This window comes from Perca flavescens, chromosome 22 (genome assembly GCF_004354835.1).
Source record: "Perca flavescens isolate YP-PL-M2 chromosome 22, PFLA_1.0, whole genome shotgun sequence".
NCBI lineage: Eukaryota > Metazoa > Chordata > Actinopteri > Perciformes > Percidae > Perca > Perca flavescens.
This window is the reverse complement of record NC_041352.1, coordinates 9,514,180-9,534,893: the sequence shown is the minus strand read 5'-3', so window position 1 is coordinate 9,534,893 and position 20,714 is coordinate 9,514,180. Positions and strand designations below refer to the sequence as shown.

General features: G+C 38.9%; 2 protein-coding genes and 1 non-coding gene across 7 annotated transcripts; 2 read left to right on the top strand and 1 right to left on the bottom strand.

Annotated features, from left to right (window-relative positions):
* The first annotated feature begins 1,633 nt into the window (after window positions 1-1,633).
* Window positions 1,634-6,858, top strand: c22h11orf65 (chromosome 22 C11orf65 homolog). 5 transcript variants are annotated; one of them, XM_028569775.1, is made up of 9 exons: window positions 1,634-1,707; window positions 2,242-2,325; window positions 2,427-2,519; window positions 2,597-2,650; window positions 2,751-2,948; window positions 3,564-3,694; window positions 5,539-5,685; window positions 5,801-5,856; window positions 6,547-6,858. In XM_028569775.1, the coding sequence occupies exons 3-9, from the start codon at window positions 2,460-2,462 to the stop codon at window positions 6,618-6,620; spliced, it is 720 nt and encodes a 239-aa protein (XP_028425576.1). In that variant the 5' UTR covers window positions 1,634-1,707; window positions 2,242-2,325; window positions 2,427-2,459; the 3' UTR covers window positions 6,621-6,858. The 5 variants fall into 5 exon arrangements, with proteins under 5 accessions (XP_028425576.1, XP_028425573.1, XP_028425574.1 ...); XM_028569772.1 differs by having other exon boundaries at window positions 1,637-1,707; window positions 2,235-2,325; XM_028569773.1 differs by having other exon boundaries at window positions 1,696-1,783; window positions 2,235-2,325.
* Window positions 6,859-7,799: 941 nt separating this feature from the next.
* trnac-gca (transfer RNA cysteine (anticodon GCA)) lies at window positions 7,800-7,871 on the bottom strand. Its single transcript has one exon. It is a non-coding gene; the product is annotated as a tRNA-Cys (tRNA).
* Window positions 7,872-8,045: 174 nt separating this feature from the next.
* pomp (proteasome maturation protein) lies at window positions 8,046-11,420 on the top strand. Its single transcript, XM_028569590.1, has 6 exons — window positions 8,046-8,142; window positions 8,457-8,554; window positions 9,395-9,455; window positions 10,585-10,686; window positions 10,906-10,999; window positions 11,105-11,420. Exons 1-6 carry the CDS (start codon window positions 8,071-8,073, stop codon window positions 11,170-11,172), a joined length of 495 nt encoding a protein of 164 aa, XP_028425391.1. The 5' UTR covers window positions 8,046-8,070; the 3' UTR covers window positions 11,173-11,420.
* Window positions 11,421-20,714: the final 9,294 nt, after the last annotated feature.

Here is a 20,714-nt window from a genome sequence, read left to right as displayed (position 1 = left end):
CCTTTTCTTTTTTTCATCAGGTCCCTATGACTTGCACCCTTGAACTCTTTCATTATGTCTGTAATGTGGCTTGCTGTTGTTCTTGGCAACCAACTCCAAACTAGTTCAAATAATAAGCCATCAAGAAATTAGTAGAGCTGTCTCATACTGAAATTGTCAATCAAACCCAGGCACTCAAGAAAAACATAATTCAGAAATCTAAATTTAGTTAAACTTATGTCCAAAAGTATAAGTATGAATGCATAAACTATTTTCTTCTATGTGCTAGAAGTCTGGGAGCCATGCAGGCGAACGTCTGTCCTTGTAGGAGTCAAGATGACAGATCATTCCCCATGGAGAAAATAAACAGACTGAAAAAAGAGGAATACTTCTCTTTTGAGGAAGCGTGGATTGAGTTTTGTTACATGCCCACAGGCTTTGGTGAGGAAATGCATTCTGTGGATATTTGCATAATGGACATCTGTCTAGTTAACAATTCATATCAGCAACCGTTTTGGTTCTGAATTATGAGCACACGTTGCTTGGAGAGCAAATAGGGCAAACGTGTTATCTGTGAACCACAAACATGTACATTTGAATATCCAGCAGCTCATAAATACAGAGGGACTGGATTCACTTTCCATTTGATTTAAATGTTTTGTCTGAAACTGTCACAGCTGAGGAGGCAGAAATTGAAACTGAATCTTTAATGTTTGTACGTCACTGGATTCAGCTGTAGTTGGGTTGATTCACTTGGGTTTGTGACAAATTACTGACTGGCCTTTATAACATTTAATCCACTGAAAACATGAAGCACCAGGAAACAGGACATTTTTTTGCAACAAGCCCTCTTAAATGATTGTAAATATCAATTTAAAATTTTAAAAAGTTATACTTATTGTGAAAATGAAAATCACAGAGTGCATGATCAAGGTTCATGTGTTTGGGCTTTAGGTTTGTGTGTGGATGCACGTCAACATGCTATTGTGTTGTGAGAGTGTTTCTTTACTCTCTGTCAGATTACATTTTTTACTACAAACATGTAAAGCCACTTAAACCACATCATCCACAGGTCTGATTTGCTGCATATGCTTAAATAACCAGAGAGAGAGCTCACACACAGCCTGGGGATGACACTGCATAACACTGTCTACACTACAGACTAACTGAGAGAAGGGTTGGGGGCAGAGGGCCTAGCTACTCATTACAGATTTTAAAAGAGCCTTACTGATTTGGCATGTTTGGTGCACACATTAAGTGATATGTAATATGTAATGTGTGAGTCATGGAAATTGTTTTTTTGATCAAATTACCACTCAACAATTAATGTTGTCGTTTGGCACTGGTTTGTGAGTTTAGTGTGTAACGTTTAAATCCACTACCTGATGGCATATGACCCTGGCTTCAAAATTAAAGCATAATTATTTTGGGACATTTCAGACAGTGAGGTTGTCTTGATAAAATAACAAAACATTTATATAAATATTAAAAAGTGAGTTACCTGTGTTCTTTTTTGTTTTGTTTTGTTTTGTTTTTGGACTCAGGAATGTAACAGGTATTTGATTACCTTGACCGCCATTGACAGTAACTTTTGTTTTGAAAGTACATTCCGGAAAACGTATTCTTTACTGTAATCACTATGTTGCTAGGTAACCCAATGAAATAATGTGTCAACCCGCGTTAAGAGGCAGTTTTTAAGTTATACTTTATTACAGAGGAAGTCATGGGGTAATATTAATGTTTTCTTGTTGTATGACTATTTAGGTGTGTGTGCAACAATCTAACGTTTGCTATATCAAATCATGTAGGTAATCAAATACAGTGTAAGTTAGCCTGTTTTCTTTGCTTTTCAATTGTTGTAGGACGTCTTAGCGTTAGCTAAGCAGCTTTTTAATCTTGTAGCAGTTCAGGTGGAGCTAATTTGAACTACTTTATAGACTTTTGAGTAGATTCATCTGTAACAATTGATGGTATTTTACAAAATGATCACACGTTTTGTATTTAAAATCTTAATCTGTTAAAAAAAAAACTATAATTGATAATAAATGTAGTGAACTAGAAATCTAGTAGCAGTAGCAGAAAATTAAAGTACAAGTTCATACCATCAGACTCGACTTGAATACAGTACTTGAGTAGCCTAAATGTAATTTATGGTTTGTGATTTAGTAACACAAGTTAAATCTTTCTGCACCCAACTGTCTGCCTTCTCATTTTCTCAACCATTTTTCTCTTCTCATTTCTAAATCTGCCTCCAGCTTACAGGTTGACAATCCCCAGGAGCCCCTAAAGGAGAAACTGCAGCAGATAGCAGCCAGAATCATTCAGAAGGCCTGGAGAGGATATGTGGTGGGTGCTGCTGCTGTGGGCACACTCATACACTCTTGTACATGCACAATTTAAAGTCAACAGGCATAAACAACACACACTTTTTTCTACCCAAACTGTAGTACAGAGAGGTCTTCAAGTATTTCAAAGACCAAATGAACAGATGCAACAGTCAGGATCCACGAACAATCCTCAAAACGGTCAATCCTCGGGAGGTAACAGCAACGATGCTCTCTATGAAATCAAAACAACAAATGGAATTATTGTTAAGATTTGATTTTTCCTTTGGCAGACAGAGTTGCTGGATGCTGCTGCTGGCGTGTTCGTCAGATTTCGATTCGGAGGGGTAAGAGCTAAAGAGGGAAATAGTGGTAAATGACTCGACAGATATGTGAATTATAATGCAGACGTACCTGCTAACATCTTGCTTTTACCTTTGCCTTCAGATTACCTTTCCTCCCAACATCTATTACAAGATCTTCACCTATCGACCTATCACAGACGTGTGTGCCTACAGCCCGAAGGACTACACCAAGCTGGACCTTAAGAAGTCGGTGTACGGACAGACCAAGACCATGCAGGAGGACAGATCAGGATGGTACCAGCGCATGGAGAACAACAACTGGAGGCTCTACTGTAGCAAGGTGAAGAACAATTCAGAGGAAATCGTCTGCTGAAACCTAGTTTACGTATATCGATGATGTTTCATTTACGGGTTTGTTCCAGTGCCGCCGGTGGTTCCGCCGGATGTCCCTCACCTTCTGCTTTCTTTGCGTTGGCATTCTAAACTCCGGTCGACTCGGGAAACATCCTTTGAGCTAGAACCGGCAATTAAATTATATTTATCTCTTCTTTTAATAAAATTCTCATCACATATTCAACAGCCATTTTAATTCCAGAGCTTGCCTTCGTACGTGCACCACCAAAATAAGTTTCTTCCCGAGGCTATTTTGCAGAGGCACCGTACCTGTGTCCCGCGCTTAGCGCCGCCCCCCACCCAAGACGATTGTGATTGGTTTAAAGAAATGCCAATAAACCAGAGCATGTTTTTCTCCCTTCCTGGAATGTTGTGTGGACTAGCCAGACCTTCCTCCGCAGCGCTGTAGAGGAAGGTCTGGCAATGCGAGACTAGCTGAAACATAATGCTCTCTCACACACTGTTTATTTAACGAAAAACAAAGTGAAATATAGGTTTAACTGGTAGCCACTAAAAGCAGATGTTATGAAGTCTGTGTTTATGTGCTTCTTCTGTTTGATAGATGGTTCCCATTAGTGAGCCCGAAGAGATCAGTGCTAAGAAGAAAATTGACTTTCACTATTCCAGGTTGAGGCGGCAACAGGATATAGACAAGTTCCGGAAGAAGAAGAAAATTGAATGGATGAAGCAAATGTGAGTTGTATACATGTGCCTTTTGCTGTGCAACAATGGCCTCAAGTCGTGATTACAGGATAGCGGTACATGCTAGCCTCAGTTTGTGTCTATTGTGCATTATTATTACATTCCAGTCACAGAGCTAAGCATCCTAAAAGATAAATTCCTGATTAGTGAAGTGGGAACAGGTGTGTCGATGGGTGAGGCAGTCAGGTGATGTGGAAAACTATCTAAATCTGAAGGAAGTATTGTTAGTGAAAAAACAAACCAACAATGGCAACAATAATGGGAGCAGGAGACAAAAGACACCTTTATTCTTTACGAAGCAGAATGAGCAAGGGAGGGAATAGGAGGGAACAGGTAAAGTTGGCAGAATGAGAATGAAATACACCAATCTGAACAGCACATTATACTGTACATCTTGGGGAAGCACCCAACCGGGTTATGCGAGCCGTGCCAACAGCCAGAGACGGTACAGCATATACTTGGGGCATGTAGGGGATATGGGGCAGAAAGTGATGTTACTCTGAACACCCACACAGGTATTTTCAGTTAATTTGGCTGATTGGACCTCCTCCCAGGAATGTGTGAGTGTGTATAGACTGATCAATTGACATCTTCCTGAATCTCCTGTTAGCTTCGTTCTTATTGGTGGAAAAGATGTGTGCCCTAATACATTCTCATCTACGCTCTGACCCACCTTCAACCTGAGCAGAGGTCTAATCAGCCAGAATAACTGAAATCACCTCTGTGGGGGTTCAGAAGCTTTAACTGAAATTAGGAGCATTTAGGAAAATTGGATTAACAGAAATATCAGTAAAAAGTATCCCAGAGTATGGAGGGGAGGAAAAGGAGGAAAACATTTTTTTGTTTGACTTCTTGAATGACCCTTGACTAATAAAAAGGACATAATATGAAGATGATACAGTAATAGTTAAGCTCCAGAAGGAGGCAGCAATGCAACATTGCAGATGCCAGCTACCGTAAAACACCACCAAAGAAGATAAGATAAGAGCTAAAGTAGACTTTATTAATCCCACACTGGGGAAATTCCTGTGCTACAGCAGCTCAAATAACACAAATACACATTAAGTAGACAATACACATTAAGTAGAAGAAATAAGCAGGGAACTGGTGGATGGAGGGATGTGGCATCTGGCTAGAGATGTGGAAAAGAGAGCCAGACTGTGTCAGCGGCTGTAGGGATGGCAATGTTGGTGGTCCACCACTTTGGTCCAGACTGAAATATGTCACCAACTGTACTATACAACCAGGGTTTCCGCGGGGTCTTAAAAAGTCTAAAATTTTAAAATCGAAATTTTAGGCCTTAAAAAGTCTGAAATTCGCTGAAGTATTGTGTTCTAGGTCTTAAATCATTTTGAACAGGTCTTAATTTTGTAGTTCTTTCTTTTGCTAGTCCAAGCATAATTTTGCTGTATTACGACTACAAATGAGACCAACATGCAACTTATATTGCAGTCAGCTTTTGTGTGATTGGTGTGAGTCTCTTTCGGATTGTACCCCAGACATAAAACAGATTTTATTCTTCAGCTATGGGGAAGTGCAAGTTTAGCAATACTTGGCTTAAAAAACTGAATTTAGGGCTAGTTGATGTTGTAGTAAAGGTCTTAAATTTCATTCATGATTGGTCTTAAAAAGGTCTTAAAAAAGTCCTAGATTTGACTTGGTGAAACCTGCAGAAACTCTGATTACATTTCTGTTTATCTTTACTTTTTCCCACTTATTTTAATTTCCTTTTAATGCCCTTTGTTCTATTACAAAACAAGTAGAATACACATCTAAGGCAGAGTTCTGTGCAGTGCCGTGTACAAGTGTTTGTGTGTTCTCTCCATTACATACAGGTATAACCAAGGCCGTCTGCAGACTGAAACGGTGCATGGACACATGGAGACGCTGGTGGAGGATTCAGCAGAGGAAGTGATGGACTCCATTGAAGAGAAGGAAGATGAAGAGCTGTTGGCCTGGGCCAAAGCTCTCAACTTTGACGAGTAAGCTTACCGTCAACTCGTAGAAACCTTGTGACATTGTAATGCTTTCTGTTGAATAGATAAAAGATTTAATCATCATCATTTTGTAAGATAATTGTCTCTTCTGCCTGTGCAGGTATATGCAGGAGTGGAGCACTTTGGCCTGCAGTTACTTCTCTGAGCCAAGCAGAGGTGAACATGTGTAGTGATGGCTGCTGCTTATTTAATGCTTTAGAGCAGGGATCTTCAACAGGGGGTCCGGGACCCCTATGGGGTCCTCAGAGTCAATGCAGGGGGGGGCCTCAAAATTATTGTTAATTTTTGTAATTCTTTTCAAAAGTTGTAAAAGTCTTAACATGAATCCAACATATTATTAGCAAATATAAATCCCCACTGCTTAATGGCCTATAGCCAAGGTATACATCCACAGATGTGTGCCACATGTATGTTTAACATTAAAACATGATTTATAAAATCATACCAACAATTATTAATCTGAATATCTTATTATATGCAAAAAAAAAGGTATGTATAAAGGATTTAGGCTGCCCTACACATTATTGTAGCTATTGTAGTTAATATGCAACTTTATATTATAAAATATATGTAGTAGGGGGTCCCTGCTCCATCTTTCTTTCAGTTAAGGGGTCCTTGGCTTAAAAAACATTGAACACTGCTTATTGTATATGCTGTAATGCCATCTGCTGTTTAAGTTTAGGACTACCCAGGCTGTATTTCCATCAGTGTATATCTCACCTACGGTGGAACTTACTGATGACCATGGTTTTGTTTGCCACTGATCTGCTCTCATTTTATTCTGTTTTTTTTCTTTCTCTCCCTTTGTCCTTTGTCCCTTTTTCTCTTGGCCTCCTCGTATGACAGATGTTCATTCATATCCACCCTGGTTAGATCTCCATGGGTTGGCTGCTGAGGCTGATGAAGACAGAATAAAATAATCTAAATAAGAAAAAAACATCCCAGTGCTAATGTGCTATTTGTGCAGCTCTATACATACATTTTAGCATTCAAGCATGAAAAGTCCTCTCCACAGTCCAACGCTACTATATCTGGAAGATGGGACACTAGCTAGCTAGATTCCTCCCCAGGGCCTGGGTGCAGGACGGTGATCACTCTCTCCATGATCACTGTCTCCATAATAAAACAACATAAACAAAGTTTGGAAAGAAAAGAAGAGGGGGGGGTGCAGATAAAAGATGGAACAAAATATAAAATGGTCAGACCATAGGTTATCATCACCCGCCCCTGCCAGAAAAAAAAGTTCTTATGTTTGCCCTCTGTCTTTCTCTCTTTATCTTTTAAACTTCTCCCCCTTGTACACACACCCACACACAGACACACACACACACACACACACACACCCTACACAACACTCAACAACACACTCACCCCAAACCATTACATGTAACATTTTTTCTTTTGTCATTGTATGTTTTGTGATGCCCCGCCATGTTAATTATGTCATGTCACTCAATATATTGTGTCTTGTGGATGGATCCTAAACCATGATGACATTGGAGGAGATGCTTCCACTGCTGAGTACCTGAAAAAATAGAAGATGGACTTTCCAGAGATTATTAGATTAGTAGATGTCACCGTCTACAAAGTGATGAGCTCTGCTCAATTTTTGTGACACCCACCTTTGAATAGTGTATGAACAGGAATATTAAAAAGAAAATAGAAGAATGTGATGGATACATTTCACTGGAGACTTCAGAGTGTGTCTACTTTTCTGCCAGTCATTTTATTTACAATAAAGACTTTAAAGTATCTTTAATAGGCTTGTGTCTGTGTGGATTTTATTTTGGGCCAGAGATGCTATATTATCTGACATATTATTGGATTACTTTACTCATGTAGTAAACTAAGTGTATGTCCACCTCTGTAATAATATTGGAACATGTTGCCTGTAATATCACCATTAACAGTTATTTTCCTTATAATTCTACCCAAAAAACTGTTAAAACAATGTGACTGTCAAAGATACCGAGACAATCTATATATGTGTAGAGCTTTGTAATGTGACTACATAACTACAACATAGTTAGTTGATAGATTTTGTGTTCGCTGTCACTGATCGTTGGTGACAAAACAACGGACATTACGTTTTTGAAAAGAGGGGGCACCCGGATTTGAACCGGGGACCTCTTGATCTGCAGTCAAATGCTCTACCACTGAGCTATACCCCCTTATACTAAAGCATGGTTGTACACCATTTTTTAAGACGGCTATGACCAGTGTTTCTTTTATTGTTGTGTTATAATTTGGTGGAACTGTCACACGGGGATCAAAAACAAACCAGCTACAGCATAAAGAGCAAGGATGAATAATACAACGGGTTTGTTTTGTAAAAGTAAATTAACGCCGGTTTGTACCGGATGTGTCGTAATGAAAACGCGACCCAACCGGATATGCAATACAGTGTATCGAACAGAAAGTGGAAGAAACGGAATCACAATGGTATGGTTGCTGTCTTATCTTATGTAATGTAATCTATGCTATCGTAACCATATTAATTACAATGATATTTTCTATAGTTCTATGCATATTTATTTCACCTCCTCATACCTTTGTGTCTATCTTAGTGTCTTCTGAAATCAAGTAGTTGTGAATTTGATTAGTCACTCGAGCTAATGCTAGTTAGCGCTTAGCTATGAGGCTCCTGAACTTGGCTAAAGATGATTTTAGCTTTCGGTGTTTGTAACTGAGGTATGCTAAACTAAATATTACCAATTGTAAACGGTTAATGTGTATCGTTTGTTTTTTTGTTACAGAATACTCGAGGACTCCGCTCTCAGCTGAAAGACAGTGTACCTGTGGCAGGCTTATGTCCACAGGGAGCTTATGGAGTGCAGGACTCTCTACGTAGCGGGTGAGACAACTGCCACAAATAAAACTAACCTGGTGTCACCTAGCTAACGTTATATGTATAATAGCTATTACATTCACCTACCATGCTCTTGCAGACGGACAGACAGCTATATCTCTGTTTAAAATACCGGTGTTGTGTTTTTGACACTTGATATAACACAATTTGTAACAATTTATTCACTCACGTTATTCTCTTTATGCTTCAGTATTTATTCCCATGCTTTAAATAAACATACAATTACACCGGTGGCGGTGTCTACCTGGTTATCCACTACATTTAGGTTTGCAGTCTGTTGTAACATTAGAGCTGGACTGATGAATCATCCAGGCCGATTTATCTTCTCACAGATATATTAGTATGGTAATATATGTTGACCATTAAGTAACAAGAAATTGCAGTACAAAAAGGCCATAGATATGATGGAGATAATAAAAAAAAAAAGCATTACAATTACAGTTTGTCAACCCGAGAGGTCTGAGTTAATTTTTTTTCAACTGTTAAATATCCTGCTCATCACATATCTTGATTATAATATTTGTGTCGCTGTTATCAGCTTCAAAAATGGCAGTGACATAGTTGTATTACTTTACAAGTTCCTAATAACTGCTATATATCTGACTGGAGAGTGACCTCTGCGTAAAATAGTGACGTGTGGAACATCGATTAGCTTAAATGTTTACGTGTAAGAAGACAAAGATGTCGTTTGTGTGACAGCTTTCTCTTTCAAGAGGGACTGCTGTGTGTTAACTTTTATTAGTCCCAGCCTTGAAACCAAATGAAACGCAAGTTATATAATACAGATTTTCACCTGCTTATAGTATTTCTTCTTTTGCTACACAGCTTTACCAGCGTAAAGAATGAGCTCCTTCCAAGCCACCCACTGGAGCTGTCAGAGAAAAATGTGAGTAATCTAAATTGTAAGAGAAAAATAAGAGCTCCTACCCAATTCACTTCGATTAGACCTCTTTTTTTTTATAGGACTAGGGCTGGGTATCGTTCACATAATTTAGTTTTTTCGATACCAATTTTATAAAATCCATTTTAACAAAAAATTAATTACGACACTAATCTTTTTATTTATTTCTTAGCTCCTACTATGTGAGCCCCGTCTCTGTGCGTGACGTATAGGTTTTTTTCTGCCTGCCTCTACAACATGTAATGTTGGACAGCCAATCACGAGCATTATTAGATCTTGGTAGATGCATGCTGCATGCTTATTGGCTCACTGACACTGATGAGATTTACTCCTTAGGTTATTGACATTTGGTATTGAATGATGAGGCATTTTTCGATACTAAGGAGGCAATTCGGCCGGTGCCTAAAGTATTGAATTCGGTACCCAGTCCTAGTACAGAGTCATTAAAAGACTTTTTAACTGCATACTTTTTAGTTGTTGTAGTAGGTCTAAGCACAGGTGGAACTCCTACGCTATCACTAGGCTCGTTTGAGATTAGCCAGGCCTGCGCAGAATCAATCACCGGCGATCGCCGCCCAATGCATGCTGGTTAGATTTGTGTCCGACTTGACGTCATGCACACGTGGGCGACGATAACCTCACGAGATCAAGGCGGCCGCAGTCTTTAGAGCCCGGCGCCGCAGTGTGCCACACCAACCTCGCCTAATTATGTAGTCATAGTTGATGTTATTAATCACACCTGTGCCTTTTCTACTCTGTGAAAATGTCTGTCAAACACATCTTTGCACCATTAGAATATATGTAAACTGTTATTGTTATTTTTAGGATTTAATATATATATTCATTTTAACAAAAATTATAATAGGGGAAATACAAATAGAAAAAAAATATTCCCTTTTTTGTGTTTTAACAATAAAACAGAATTACCTGTACATTCATGTTAAGTTAAAATGTCTTTACTCTTAACTACACAACCAATAGCTCTGTTTTATTTGTTACACGCAGAGCCGTAGCAGTAGGAACAAGTGAAAGTTTAATGGTGGAAATTCTACGGGACTCTGTTGTCCCGGGGGCTGCTAAACATGTGTCTGTGTTTCTGTGCTGTGGTGTGCAGTTCCAGCCGAACCAGGACAAGATGAATTTCTCCACTCTCAGAAACATCCAGGGTCTTCATGCTCCACTCAAGCTGCAGATGGAGTACAGGGCAGCTAGACAGGTAACGCACACACAGAGTGCAACTTCACACACACACATACACGTACATAGTGTAACTTCACACAATGTAAATTCACACGCAAACTACATGTCCCGGTAATCTACCTCCCCAGTTCTGATAGTCCTCTTCCTTTGGCTCCTCTCCCTGTTCAGTGTTTGTTTTTAAGTCCTTCTTCTCTCCCCATAAATCTTGATGTCTGTCTGTCTCTCCTCCTCCCAGATCCAGCGTCTGCCGTTCTTACAGAGTTCAAACCTGGCTCTGGATACACTGCGAGGCAATGACGAGTCCATCGGCTTTGAGGACATCCTCAACGGTGAGAGCCTCATCCCTTCACCTTTACAAAGCCACTCACACAACTGTCTGAATATGATATCTAACCACCACCACTCTGTGTTTTTTATATCCTGTTACCCTGCAGATCCAACCCAGAGTGAAATGATGGGCGAGCCACACATGATGGTGGAATATAAACTGGGACTGTTGTGAAAGAAGATTGGCACACACAATACATAGTTACACACATAGATTTAGGTTTATTATTTGTCTGCATACATTTGTTTATTGGATGAAAAATCACCAACTCTGGAAAGAGGGACTCCATGTGTGTTACAGGTTACCCTGTAAATGACTTAGATCTGTAGTGTTGAACATCATTCAGACATGCATTCAGTGCTGCTTTTGTATGATTCTAATCCGGTTGATATTTCTAATAAACTTCATAACCTTCCTCCTGATGTGGGTTCATTTTACAAATTATTTAACTTGCAATGCAATTATAATGTTTCATGTCATCAAGAATAGATATCCCATAATCTAGAATTGTGTGGCATAGCAGACAAACGTGATCAGGCCACAGAATGTTATTACATCTTTATAAAACTGCTAATCTTCACAATGTGGGTATCTGTGAAGATGAATCTGATATGATTTGATAGCTTTCTGCTGTTTGATGCCACTAATGCAACATTGCAACACTAGCCATTTTACTAATTTGTTACACTCTACTGACAGTGTTAGTGATAGGCTGTCATGCCTTCATAAGTTACACCCATGAAAGAAATGAGTAAAGGTGATTGGAAGCTGAAGTATGACACTAGGGTTTTCTGTCTATAATACTTTAGTTTGTGATCAACTGCAGCTCATGATCAACATCTTTATCAGTCCATTACAGTGCTGGATCTGTGACAAACCACCTATGGCAGGGATCTTCAACGGGGGGTCCTCAAAATTATAGGTAATTTTTGAAAACGTTTTCAAAAATAATAGTTAATTTTTGAATTTTTTTTTTCCCAAAAATTATAGTTAATTTTTGAAATTTTTTCTGCAAAAAATAACAGTTAATATGAATCCAACATATTACTAGCAAATATAAATCCCACTGATGATTGGCTTACTGGCACTAAGGTAGCCATCCACAGATCCAGTTCATCCTAAGGATTCACTGTGCCATATGTATGTGATGATTTAACATGATTTAACATGATTTATCAAACCATGGCAACGATTATTAGGCTCTTTTAATAGCTTAGTATTATAGGCAAAAAAAAAGGTATGTATAAAGGCTTTAGGCCTTTCTACACGTTATTGCAGGCCCAGTTTAATATGTAACCTAATTGTATACGTAATATGTAGTAGGGGGTCCTTGGCTTAAAAAAAGTTGAAGACCCTTGACCTATGGGATTGTTAAAATATCTGCTGATTGGTCATTTTTAAATGATCAGATGCTGAAATTGTAATAGCACATATACAGTAGGAGTAGATTCAGCTTAGAATATGAAGTTATGTCATTGATGAAAGGAAGCCCAAAAAGTAAAATATCTTATGCCAAGTATGACAAATAGGCTACTGGTTATTATGTTAAGTAAGTCATTAAATTGCTTATGTTTTCCTGCCCATTTTCACATTTCACCATTACAGAGTAAGTAAGTATGGGTAAAATATTTTCTCTTCCACATTTGACTATAGAAGACAGGAAATATCCAACCAAATGAGTCTGTACAGTAAATGAACTTGGCCAGACAGGTCTACAGGTACAGGTCTACATAGTAAACTACTTTATAGTTAGATGTGTGGACTCAATATCTGTCTGGACATCAGCATGTCAATAGATGGAACTTGTAATTCTCCAGGGTGAGATGTGTCTGTCAGGACACGCAAGAACTCACTTAAAGCATTCCATGGTTGCTATGTTTGGTCTCCACAGAAATCTTTTAGACAAGATTTTCATTTAATCCTTCAATGCGCAAGCACATGTAAATATTTTTTGGAAAATTAATGAATCGCTATTTCTATGTTGGCAAAAATGAGAATTTCATGATTTTCTTTTTCAAAATATGACCTTTATTTTCCAATTTACACTATTTATCTCCCGAGACATATTTAGAGAGCATATTTCGAATGGAATTCCATTGCTAGGCAACAGCCTGGCCCCTTGTTAACTTCCTGTCATGTCGTTCACCTACATTGCAACAGGAAATCAACTTGGGGCCATTTAGAATGTTTATTTTTACAACTGGAAAATGATCTATACATTTAACATGTTCCACTTTATTTAATAGTTCATGGGACAACTTTTAAAACACGTTACAAACAATGAATTAGTTTCTTTCTTTCATGTTTTTTATTTTGGCCTACCGAACAATATCTCTGCCAGGCTAAGCATGGAGCAAAAAGGCATAATCAAGTATATTTTATCTGAAGTAAAAAAATAAAATGAAGCATTACGTCATTATTGGTTATGATAAGATTAGCAGTAGTAGCCCACTGTATCTCGGCAAAAAAAAAAAGGCCGCATCTTAATCACCGGTTCATTGCACCACCCAGCCAGCATGCTAAGTGACCCAAATCTAACACACCCGCAATTATACGTAAACCAACAGGTGCGTGACATGAGTGAAGCTAAAATACTCATATGTTAACTTATCACGGCGGATCCTCCAGCATGTCTTCTACACTGTGAGTTTTAAGAGTGCAGCCAGAGGCCGAGTGCTTACTATCTGCACTGACAATGAACGAGTAGAGGATTTGAACCTGGAGCAGATTATTAAGGACTTCGCGGTGCAAGAGAGTCATAGAATACGTGAGTACACCAACATGATTCACACTGTGTGTGCTACTCGGTGTGTAAAAACTGCTCCCTGTGCTTTAAAGTGCGTGTTTGTGGCCCTGCTGTGGAGTTTTTATTCTCCTAACTTCTCTGTGTTGGCTGCCTTTGTGGCGCTTCATTCTGCTGTTGAAAGTGACAACTACTTATTGAATTAATGTCCATAGACCTTTTATTTTTTGTTGGTCGTTTTTGTTGTCTTTTTCTCTTTTCTGGTTAATTCCAGTGAGTCTAGATAGTGAAGAAGATATTGTAAGCTATATTTATAATTGATAATCAGTTGTATGCACAGGTTTCACATTTCTAACGTTATATTAAAGGAATGTATTGTTGGTTTGGAGAACTGTAGTGGGATGCTGTTGTTCCATTGGTGCATAATGTTGACCTGTTAATACACATTAATTAGGAACTTAGCCTTAAAATGGTCTTTAATTTAAAAGTTATATCTAGTGAATTTAACTGACCTACTTTTTTTTTTATCTGAATGCATTTATACACTATAGTACTTTTACTATTACTTGAGCAAAATACTGATCTCTGTAGATAACCACCATATGCTGCTTGAACGGTGTTTTATTGTAAGAGCAATTGTATTTTCTTTAATGTCGGAGTTATTTCAATATGTCAAATTTAGCTTTAATTATGTTATTAAAAAACACAATGAATTTAAAACTGTCAAAAGGTTGGTCAAGGCCGGCGGTGGGGGAGGGGAGAGAAGAAACGTAGAGGTTCTGTAACTCACTGTAGCAATCAATTGAAATCTCACCGCCATCGGACCAACCGATGTGGTAGAGATTTCTCCATGTATTTATAGTAGGGTCCTGCTACCTGTGTCTCACACACGGTGGTAAATGTATTAACATGGCCGTCTACAAACTGATGTGGATTGTGTAGACCTTGGTAAACAATATTCGTGGCAAAACTATATATCTATTGCTGTTTTAAAGCCTGAAATCGTCATATTGAAAACCGATTTCTGGGCTGCAGAGCATGCTGGGAGAACACGTCACGGGAGGAGTTAACGTTTAAACGAAACATATATGAGCAGCGAGTACTGGTATTTGTATGAACTTTAAACAAATACACCATGGTCTACATGCCAAAAAACGATGATCTGGCTCTATTTGATAATTAAAATGAAATTCTTTATGACGCTAGCACGGCTGACTGGTAATCAAAGATGATTTAAGTGTCGAGAGAAATCCGTCTTTGTATTCACCATTTATACAGTCATTGATATGCACGCAGGTCGCAAATATCAAGCAGCAGTCGCTACGTTACAACAGCTAATCAGTAAGTTGATGGTGGCTTTGTCCAGTAGGCTGGACGTCTGTTTGATTTTAATAACTCATAAAGCAGTAGCAGCCAGCGATACGACGCATGCGCAATGGAAGAACTTTAAAGCTGAACTTGTTTTGCTCTGGTTTGGCCCATAGGTTTTGCCCGATTCAAAGATCCTTCTTGCGCTACCTATCGTCTTTCAAACATGGAAGGCAACTCCAAGTACTTATATTATATAATATTTGGTAAAGAAATGCATTGAAACATTACATTTAAAAAAAAAAAAAAAAAAAAAAAAACAGATTGGTTACATTGCCTGAGTTTATAAAGGGAATAAAAAGCAATATAAATCACAATAAGCCTGCACACACTGTAGCCTACATACATATAGGATTATGCCCTGGTGGTCCTGCACTTTTTCCACACTGTGGTGACTAAACCTAAATGGTCAGATACACACTGAACACAGACAATTAATCAGTGTTGACCCTCTCTATCTGCTACCTCTCCATCCATTTTCTCAAACCCACCGACTGCATCTTCCATAACTCCGTGCATTACTTTAATGGTTTTAATTCTGAACCAGTAACCGATCCATTTTCAGCCCGAATTGATTCGGATGCAACTCTGCCACATCTGCTGAAATGGCATGTCTATTCAACCCATGTGATGATCTGTTTGGGGAATATGTGAAACTTCCCCATTGATTAAAATTCATGTACCCCGTTGGGAAACTCTGAATCAGTATTTGCCAACATAAACAACTCACATTTTAACCTTTTGATCATGTCAGTAGACAGCCTGGAGAAGATACACCATAACAAACGCAGATTATTATGTGGCTTGTAAGGGCTTCCTGAGATAGTATTTCTTGATAGGCTTCCTATTTGTTGTGTGATAAGAAGGAGCTTGATCTACTGTGGTCAAATGTTATTATTGCTGTTAGCATGGACTCTAGATTCAGAGCATTTTTTTTAAAGCAGGTTATTATTAAGCAACATATGCCAAATTGGTAACCTGTTAGAATCCACATGCACACTTTTAATATATCCAGTAAAAATGATGAGGAGAGTTTTATTAACAAGAGAAAGTGTTTTTATTTCTGTAAACTGAGCAGTGCATTAGTGTCCTTTTGATTTAGACTTATAGCATTTAAGTTTTCCCATAAGCAACACAGCATCTTTTAAACCTTCCTCCCCATGTCTTTCAAACTTCATCCCTCCGGGATGTATACAGTAACATAGGCTTTCTGTTAAAGTGTTGTATTATCCAAGCCCAAGCCAAGATACAATAACCCTGGTGACATCACAATGACCTCATAAGGGTAATTGTCTATGTAACTTCACAAATCTCCTCTAGAGCCACAGAAGACATTATACAACTGTTTTCCCAGGCTGAGCAGGACTAATGATAAACTGTAAACTGGTCTTCAGGTGTAAAATTGGTGGATTGTCACTTTAACATAAGAAGTGACAAATGGTATCCAGCGTTACTGCACTAGTTCTTTGTCTTCCAAGAGTCAAGTTTGAAGATAAACTAAACACTCCTCTTATTTTGTTCAAATAAAACTTGTATAAATGGTCATCATTTTAATGTCCTCAGTTCCCATCCACTTTTTAACCACTAGATGGCAGTATTGATCCACACTGAGCTGCTCACATTGGCCTCAAGCTCATCGCTAACCCACTTTGTGATACAGCACACTAGTTAAACATGTCATGTGTTGGTAAAGGCTCAGCTATGGACATTTCGTCTTTGTGCCTGAGGGGACGCAGCTGACAGCCTGATGACACTTTTCATACATAGCTGAGAAGCATCTTAGCCCGAGGCTTTTAAAGGCTCATGATGCTGCCTTTGACATCAAATAACACTGCCATGATGCATACTTTAATACACTAGATCTGTTTTCACCCACATGTCCAATCCCCAGTGGCTTGTGCACTAACATTGTGCCATGCATGTATAATGTCATGGTGCAAATCCAGATTATATGGCATGTGAATGTAATGCCTGAAAGTACACAACATGCTTAAAATAGTGCATTTGTCCATACTGAAGGGTAAAAATATGTACAACATTTAAATATAGAAGTCCTTAAGCTGAGAAGCCATTAACACCAGGATAATGTACATTAATGAATACAGTTTACAGACTAAATCTCAGTAATTAGAAATATTATTGAGCTAGTGGGCGAGGTTTGAAAAAAGACAAGTCAACTGAGGTGATTCCACTGAATGATTGTTGTTGGTACTTATGAAACGCAGGAAGACATTAAAGTTAAGGATAAGTATTTGATTGTGATTAAGAGACAATTGTTTATTCACAGATCTTCACCACCGATTTATTTTTCTCTACACCTACAGGATATGTATATAGAACGAATGTACAATACTTCCTCTCACAGGGACCATTAAGAAGCCATTTTACCTTCGTTATTAAGTGAATCCAGAATATTACCTGTATTTATGAAACACAACACCAATCGCACTCTGTATTTGCTGATATGGTGATGTAAACCCCCACCTCACCTCCCAGCACATCTGTTCTTGACTTGAGAATAAATTCATGTCATAAACAAAAGTCCTGCAGCATGCTCCTTTTTTTTTTTTAAATTCCCATGGAGTTGAAAATACCCTTGCGGTGTAATCTATAGACTAGTGTAGTCAGCAGAGTACAATTGTACCTCACTTTGGCGTGTGCCCAAGAGACCCTGTATTTATTTACTGTAGGCATAGAACACAAACTGTGGTCAAACACTATCATGATTCTTTTGGGAAAAATGTATTTGGCGTGTACTTTGACTTTTTAGTTTGGCACCTTGTCCCATCCGCTAACACGGAGGGGGTGGGATTTCTGCTATACCTGCTTTATCAGCATGTTAGCATTATCATGGTGAGCATGACAGCATAGCGTGCTGACGTTATCCCAAGTACAGGCTCACTGAGCCACTTGCGTGGCTGTAGACTCTTGTTTAGGTACAATGCAACCCTTGAGATACAAGATGTCCATGAGCAATGAATTTGAAATGGATAGTGAGGTGTTTAACTTATTTAGAACAGAAGAAAAATTAGATTGAAACCATAACCTCATTGGTGTAAATAATAACTGACTAGGAGTATGGGCATGACCTCAAGTCATTGCATCCACTTACTTGTCCGTCTCACCGTACACACTGATCAGTGTGAGTATATTCGTATGAGCAGCACTAATCCGTCTCCCATCACACAACATTCGCCCACCCCCCCCCCGGCTGTGATGGATCATGAAAATAAAGAACTGCAGTTAAGACATAGTCATGGTGATGTTCGAGAGATGCATTTACAAGAAGTGATTTTGATTGAAACTGAGGGCTAGATTTATCAAGCCGTTTGCGCCTGTTTCCAGGCGCTAATTGGTCGCAAAGACGGACGTAACCGATGCGGGCTATTTACAAACAGGGCGCACTTGGGTAAAATCGCAGATTGTCTGCCACATGAACGAGAAGAGACATGTTGCACTTTCAATATGCGTTCGTGGGAGGGTCGTGGGGAAAGTGGGAGTTCCACCCAAAAAGGTGGGAGGATAAGCGCAAAGTGCGCCTAATTATATATTCCGTGGTATTTACAAAGACTGTCAGTAAGAGCGCGTCTCTATTCTGCGGGGGAAATTCTCCGCCTCTTAAAAGCAGGTCTAAACCAGCCGCAATCGAGTTTCCTCGTAGACCTTTTATGCCGCTGGTGAAATGGCAACAGTAATTTGAGCAAGACGAAGACAGAGGCGAGGCTGAAAATATTTTTAACATAAGAATCACACTTTGTCAGTGAACAAAACATCATTTAGCGTTACAGATCAAGCAGCCATGCAATATTAGAGTTACTGGAAGAAATCAAAGATGAAATTGAATCTCCCACTCAGCGTTGACATCCCATTCCAGCAGTTGTTAAACTCGTCGCTTACAAATATTGGCATCAGGATCATTTCAAACAGTCCTAGCATCAGCAGTGGGAATATCGCAGTCTGCACTCAGCCATATCATAGCACAAGTACCGCTTCGCTACAGCGCAATTTACGGTACAGTGGGCGGAGAAAGACGCTGATTGCCTGATGGGTGTTAGGGTTGATAAATACTACGCAAAATGTGGAAGCATAGCGTGCGTTATTACCGAACTCTCATAAACAGACGCAGCGCAAACTGCGCCAGTGTTATTAAATCAGGCCCTGAGTTTGTTCAGAGGGCAAAATAAAAAATCGCTTTGGTGTCAGGGGGAGGATGTGTTTTTGTCGAGAGAAATTTCCCGCTCACTGCCTCTCTGCTTTAGCTATTGTTCCAGGGCACCGTTCAATGAGCCGCAGTGCTATTTTAAAATCCAGGTTAGTAAAACAACACACTCTCAGCTCGACTTTAATTTCATATCTCAGGTTTGGCGCCTCATCTTTTTACGAAACTCGTGAAACAATACCTTCTAACCCAAAGCAAACTCTTCCGCTTCTTGCTAGCTTTCAACTGACTCAAAACATTTCAGATTTTCAGTTTAATTTATTTTGAACATGTTAAAAAATAAAACTTAAAACAATTAAAAGATAAATAAGAACATGTACATTTCAGCAGAATCTTCCAAAATTATTGTAAATGATTCAAAAAGGAGTAGGAACAAGTTAAAAAAAAAAAAAAAAAAATTTCTGGTCCTACCCCATTTTTTCTATTGTTATACTTTAGTCAAATACAAAACAATTTTATGCTTCACTTATTTATATATGTATACATACATGTACAGTATATCTACCCACCTACACGCACATATACATATGCATACATGCATGCATACACACATATACACATTATTTTTCTTTTCCATCTATCTACTTCTTTCCTTCTATCTTAACTCATAACACATAACATGCAGCTTAACTTGCACTCCAGATTCAGGTCCTTGGCATCGTGAGTGTGCGTGCTAGCAGACACCGGGAGGATGTCACGCATTATGCGGGACACCAACTTGTCCCGCTGAAGTGCTCCTTCTCCTCTAGCTGTGTGGTAATTGCTCCACAAATCACAATGACTGCCGGTGGAAGTGGAGAGACTGCAGGCCTCACCGCCACTCAACATTTAGGAGTGGGTTGCCATGGCCACAGATGCACTTCATCTTGCTGGGAATAAGATTAGTCTAATTAATGCTAATGATCAGCTAGCACGCATGTATTTTGTTTGATACAGCCACGCGAATGCAGACACATTCTTTTTCTTCTAGTATAGTATATCAATACCCTCCCTTAGAAAATACAGTTTTAAGGCAGAAAAACAAGGATTTTCATTCATATCTCTGGCTAATAAGGACATGTTATGCTCCTTTGTATTTACCAAGACATGCCCGTTCAGTCCTCTGTAGCAAACAACAATCAAATGTTTTTTTTCAACGGTCTAGATTCACGAGGATTTGAACCCACTTTGTACGATTAAAGTTTTTAAATAGCTGTTGAATGGAGCTGTTGCACTAGAATAGCTGTGTTCCTACGGAGCCTCAGTGGGTGGTAAATGCTATTCTCCACGCTGGCTCTCTCAGCCTCTTAATTGACGGCCTGCGCCTCAGAAGCACCCACTAACAGGAATTCGGAAGGCTTTTTTTTTTTTTTTTTCCTCTAGGCAATACAAAACAATAAGCAAATG

Coding starts and splice junctions, on each gene's coding strand:
- c22h11orf65 (XM_028569772.1), top strand. Junction 2,520..2,596: donor AAACGGTCAATCCTCGGGAG/GTAACAGCAACG, acceptor TTCCTTTGGCAG/ACAGAGTTGCTGGATGCTGC. Junction 2,651..2,750: donor TCAGATTTCGATTCGGAGGG/GTAAGAGCTAAA, acceptor CTTTGCCTTCAG/ATTACCTTTCCTCCCAACAT.
- pomp (XM_028569590.1), top strand. CDS start 8,071: ATGAAAACGCGACCCAACCGGATATGCAATACAGTGTATCGAACAGAA. Junction 8,143..8,456: donor GAAGAAACGGAATCACAATG/GTATGGTTGCTG, acceptor TTTTTGTTACAG/AATACTCGAGGACTCCGCTC. Junction 10,687..10,905: donor AGTACAGGGCAGCTAGACAG/GTAACGCACACA, acceptor TCCTCCTCCCAG/ATCCAGCGTCTGCCGTTCTT.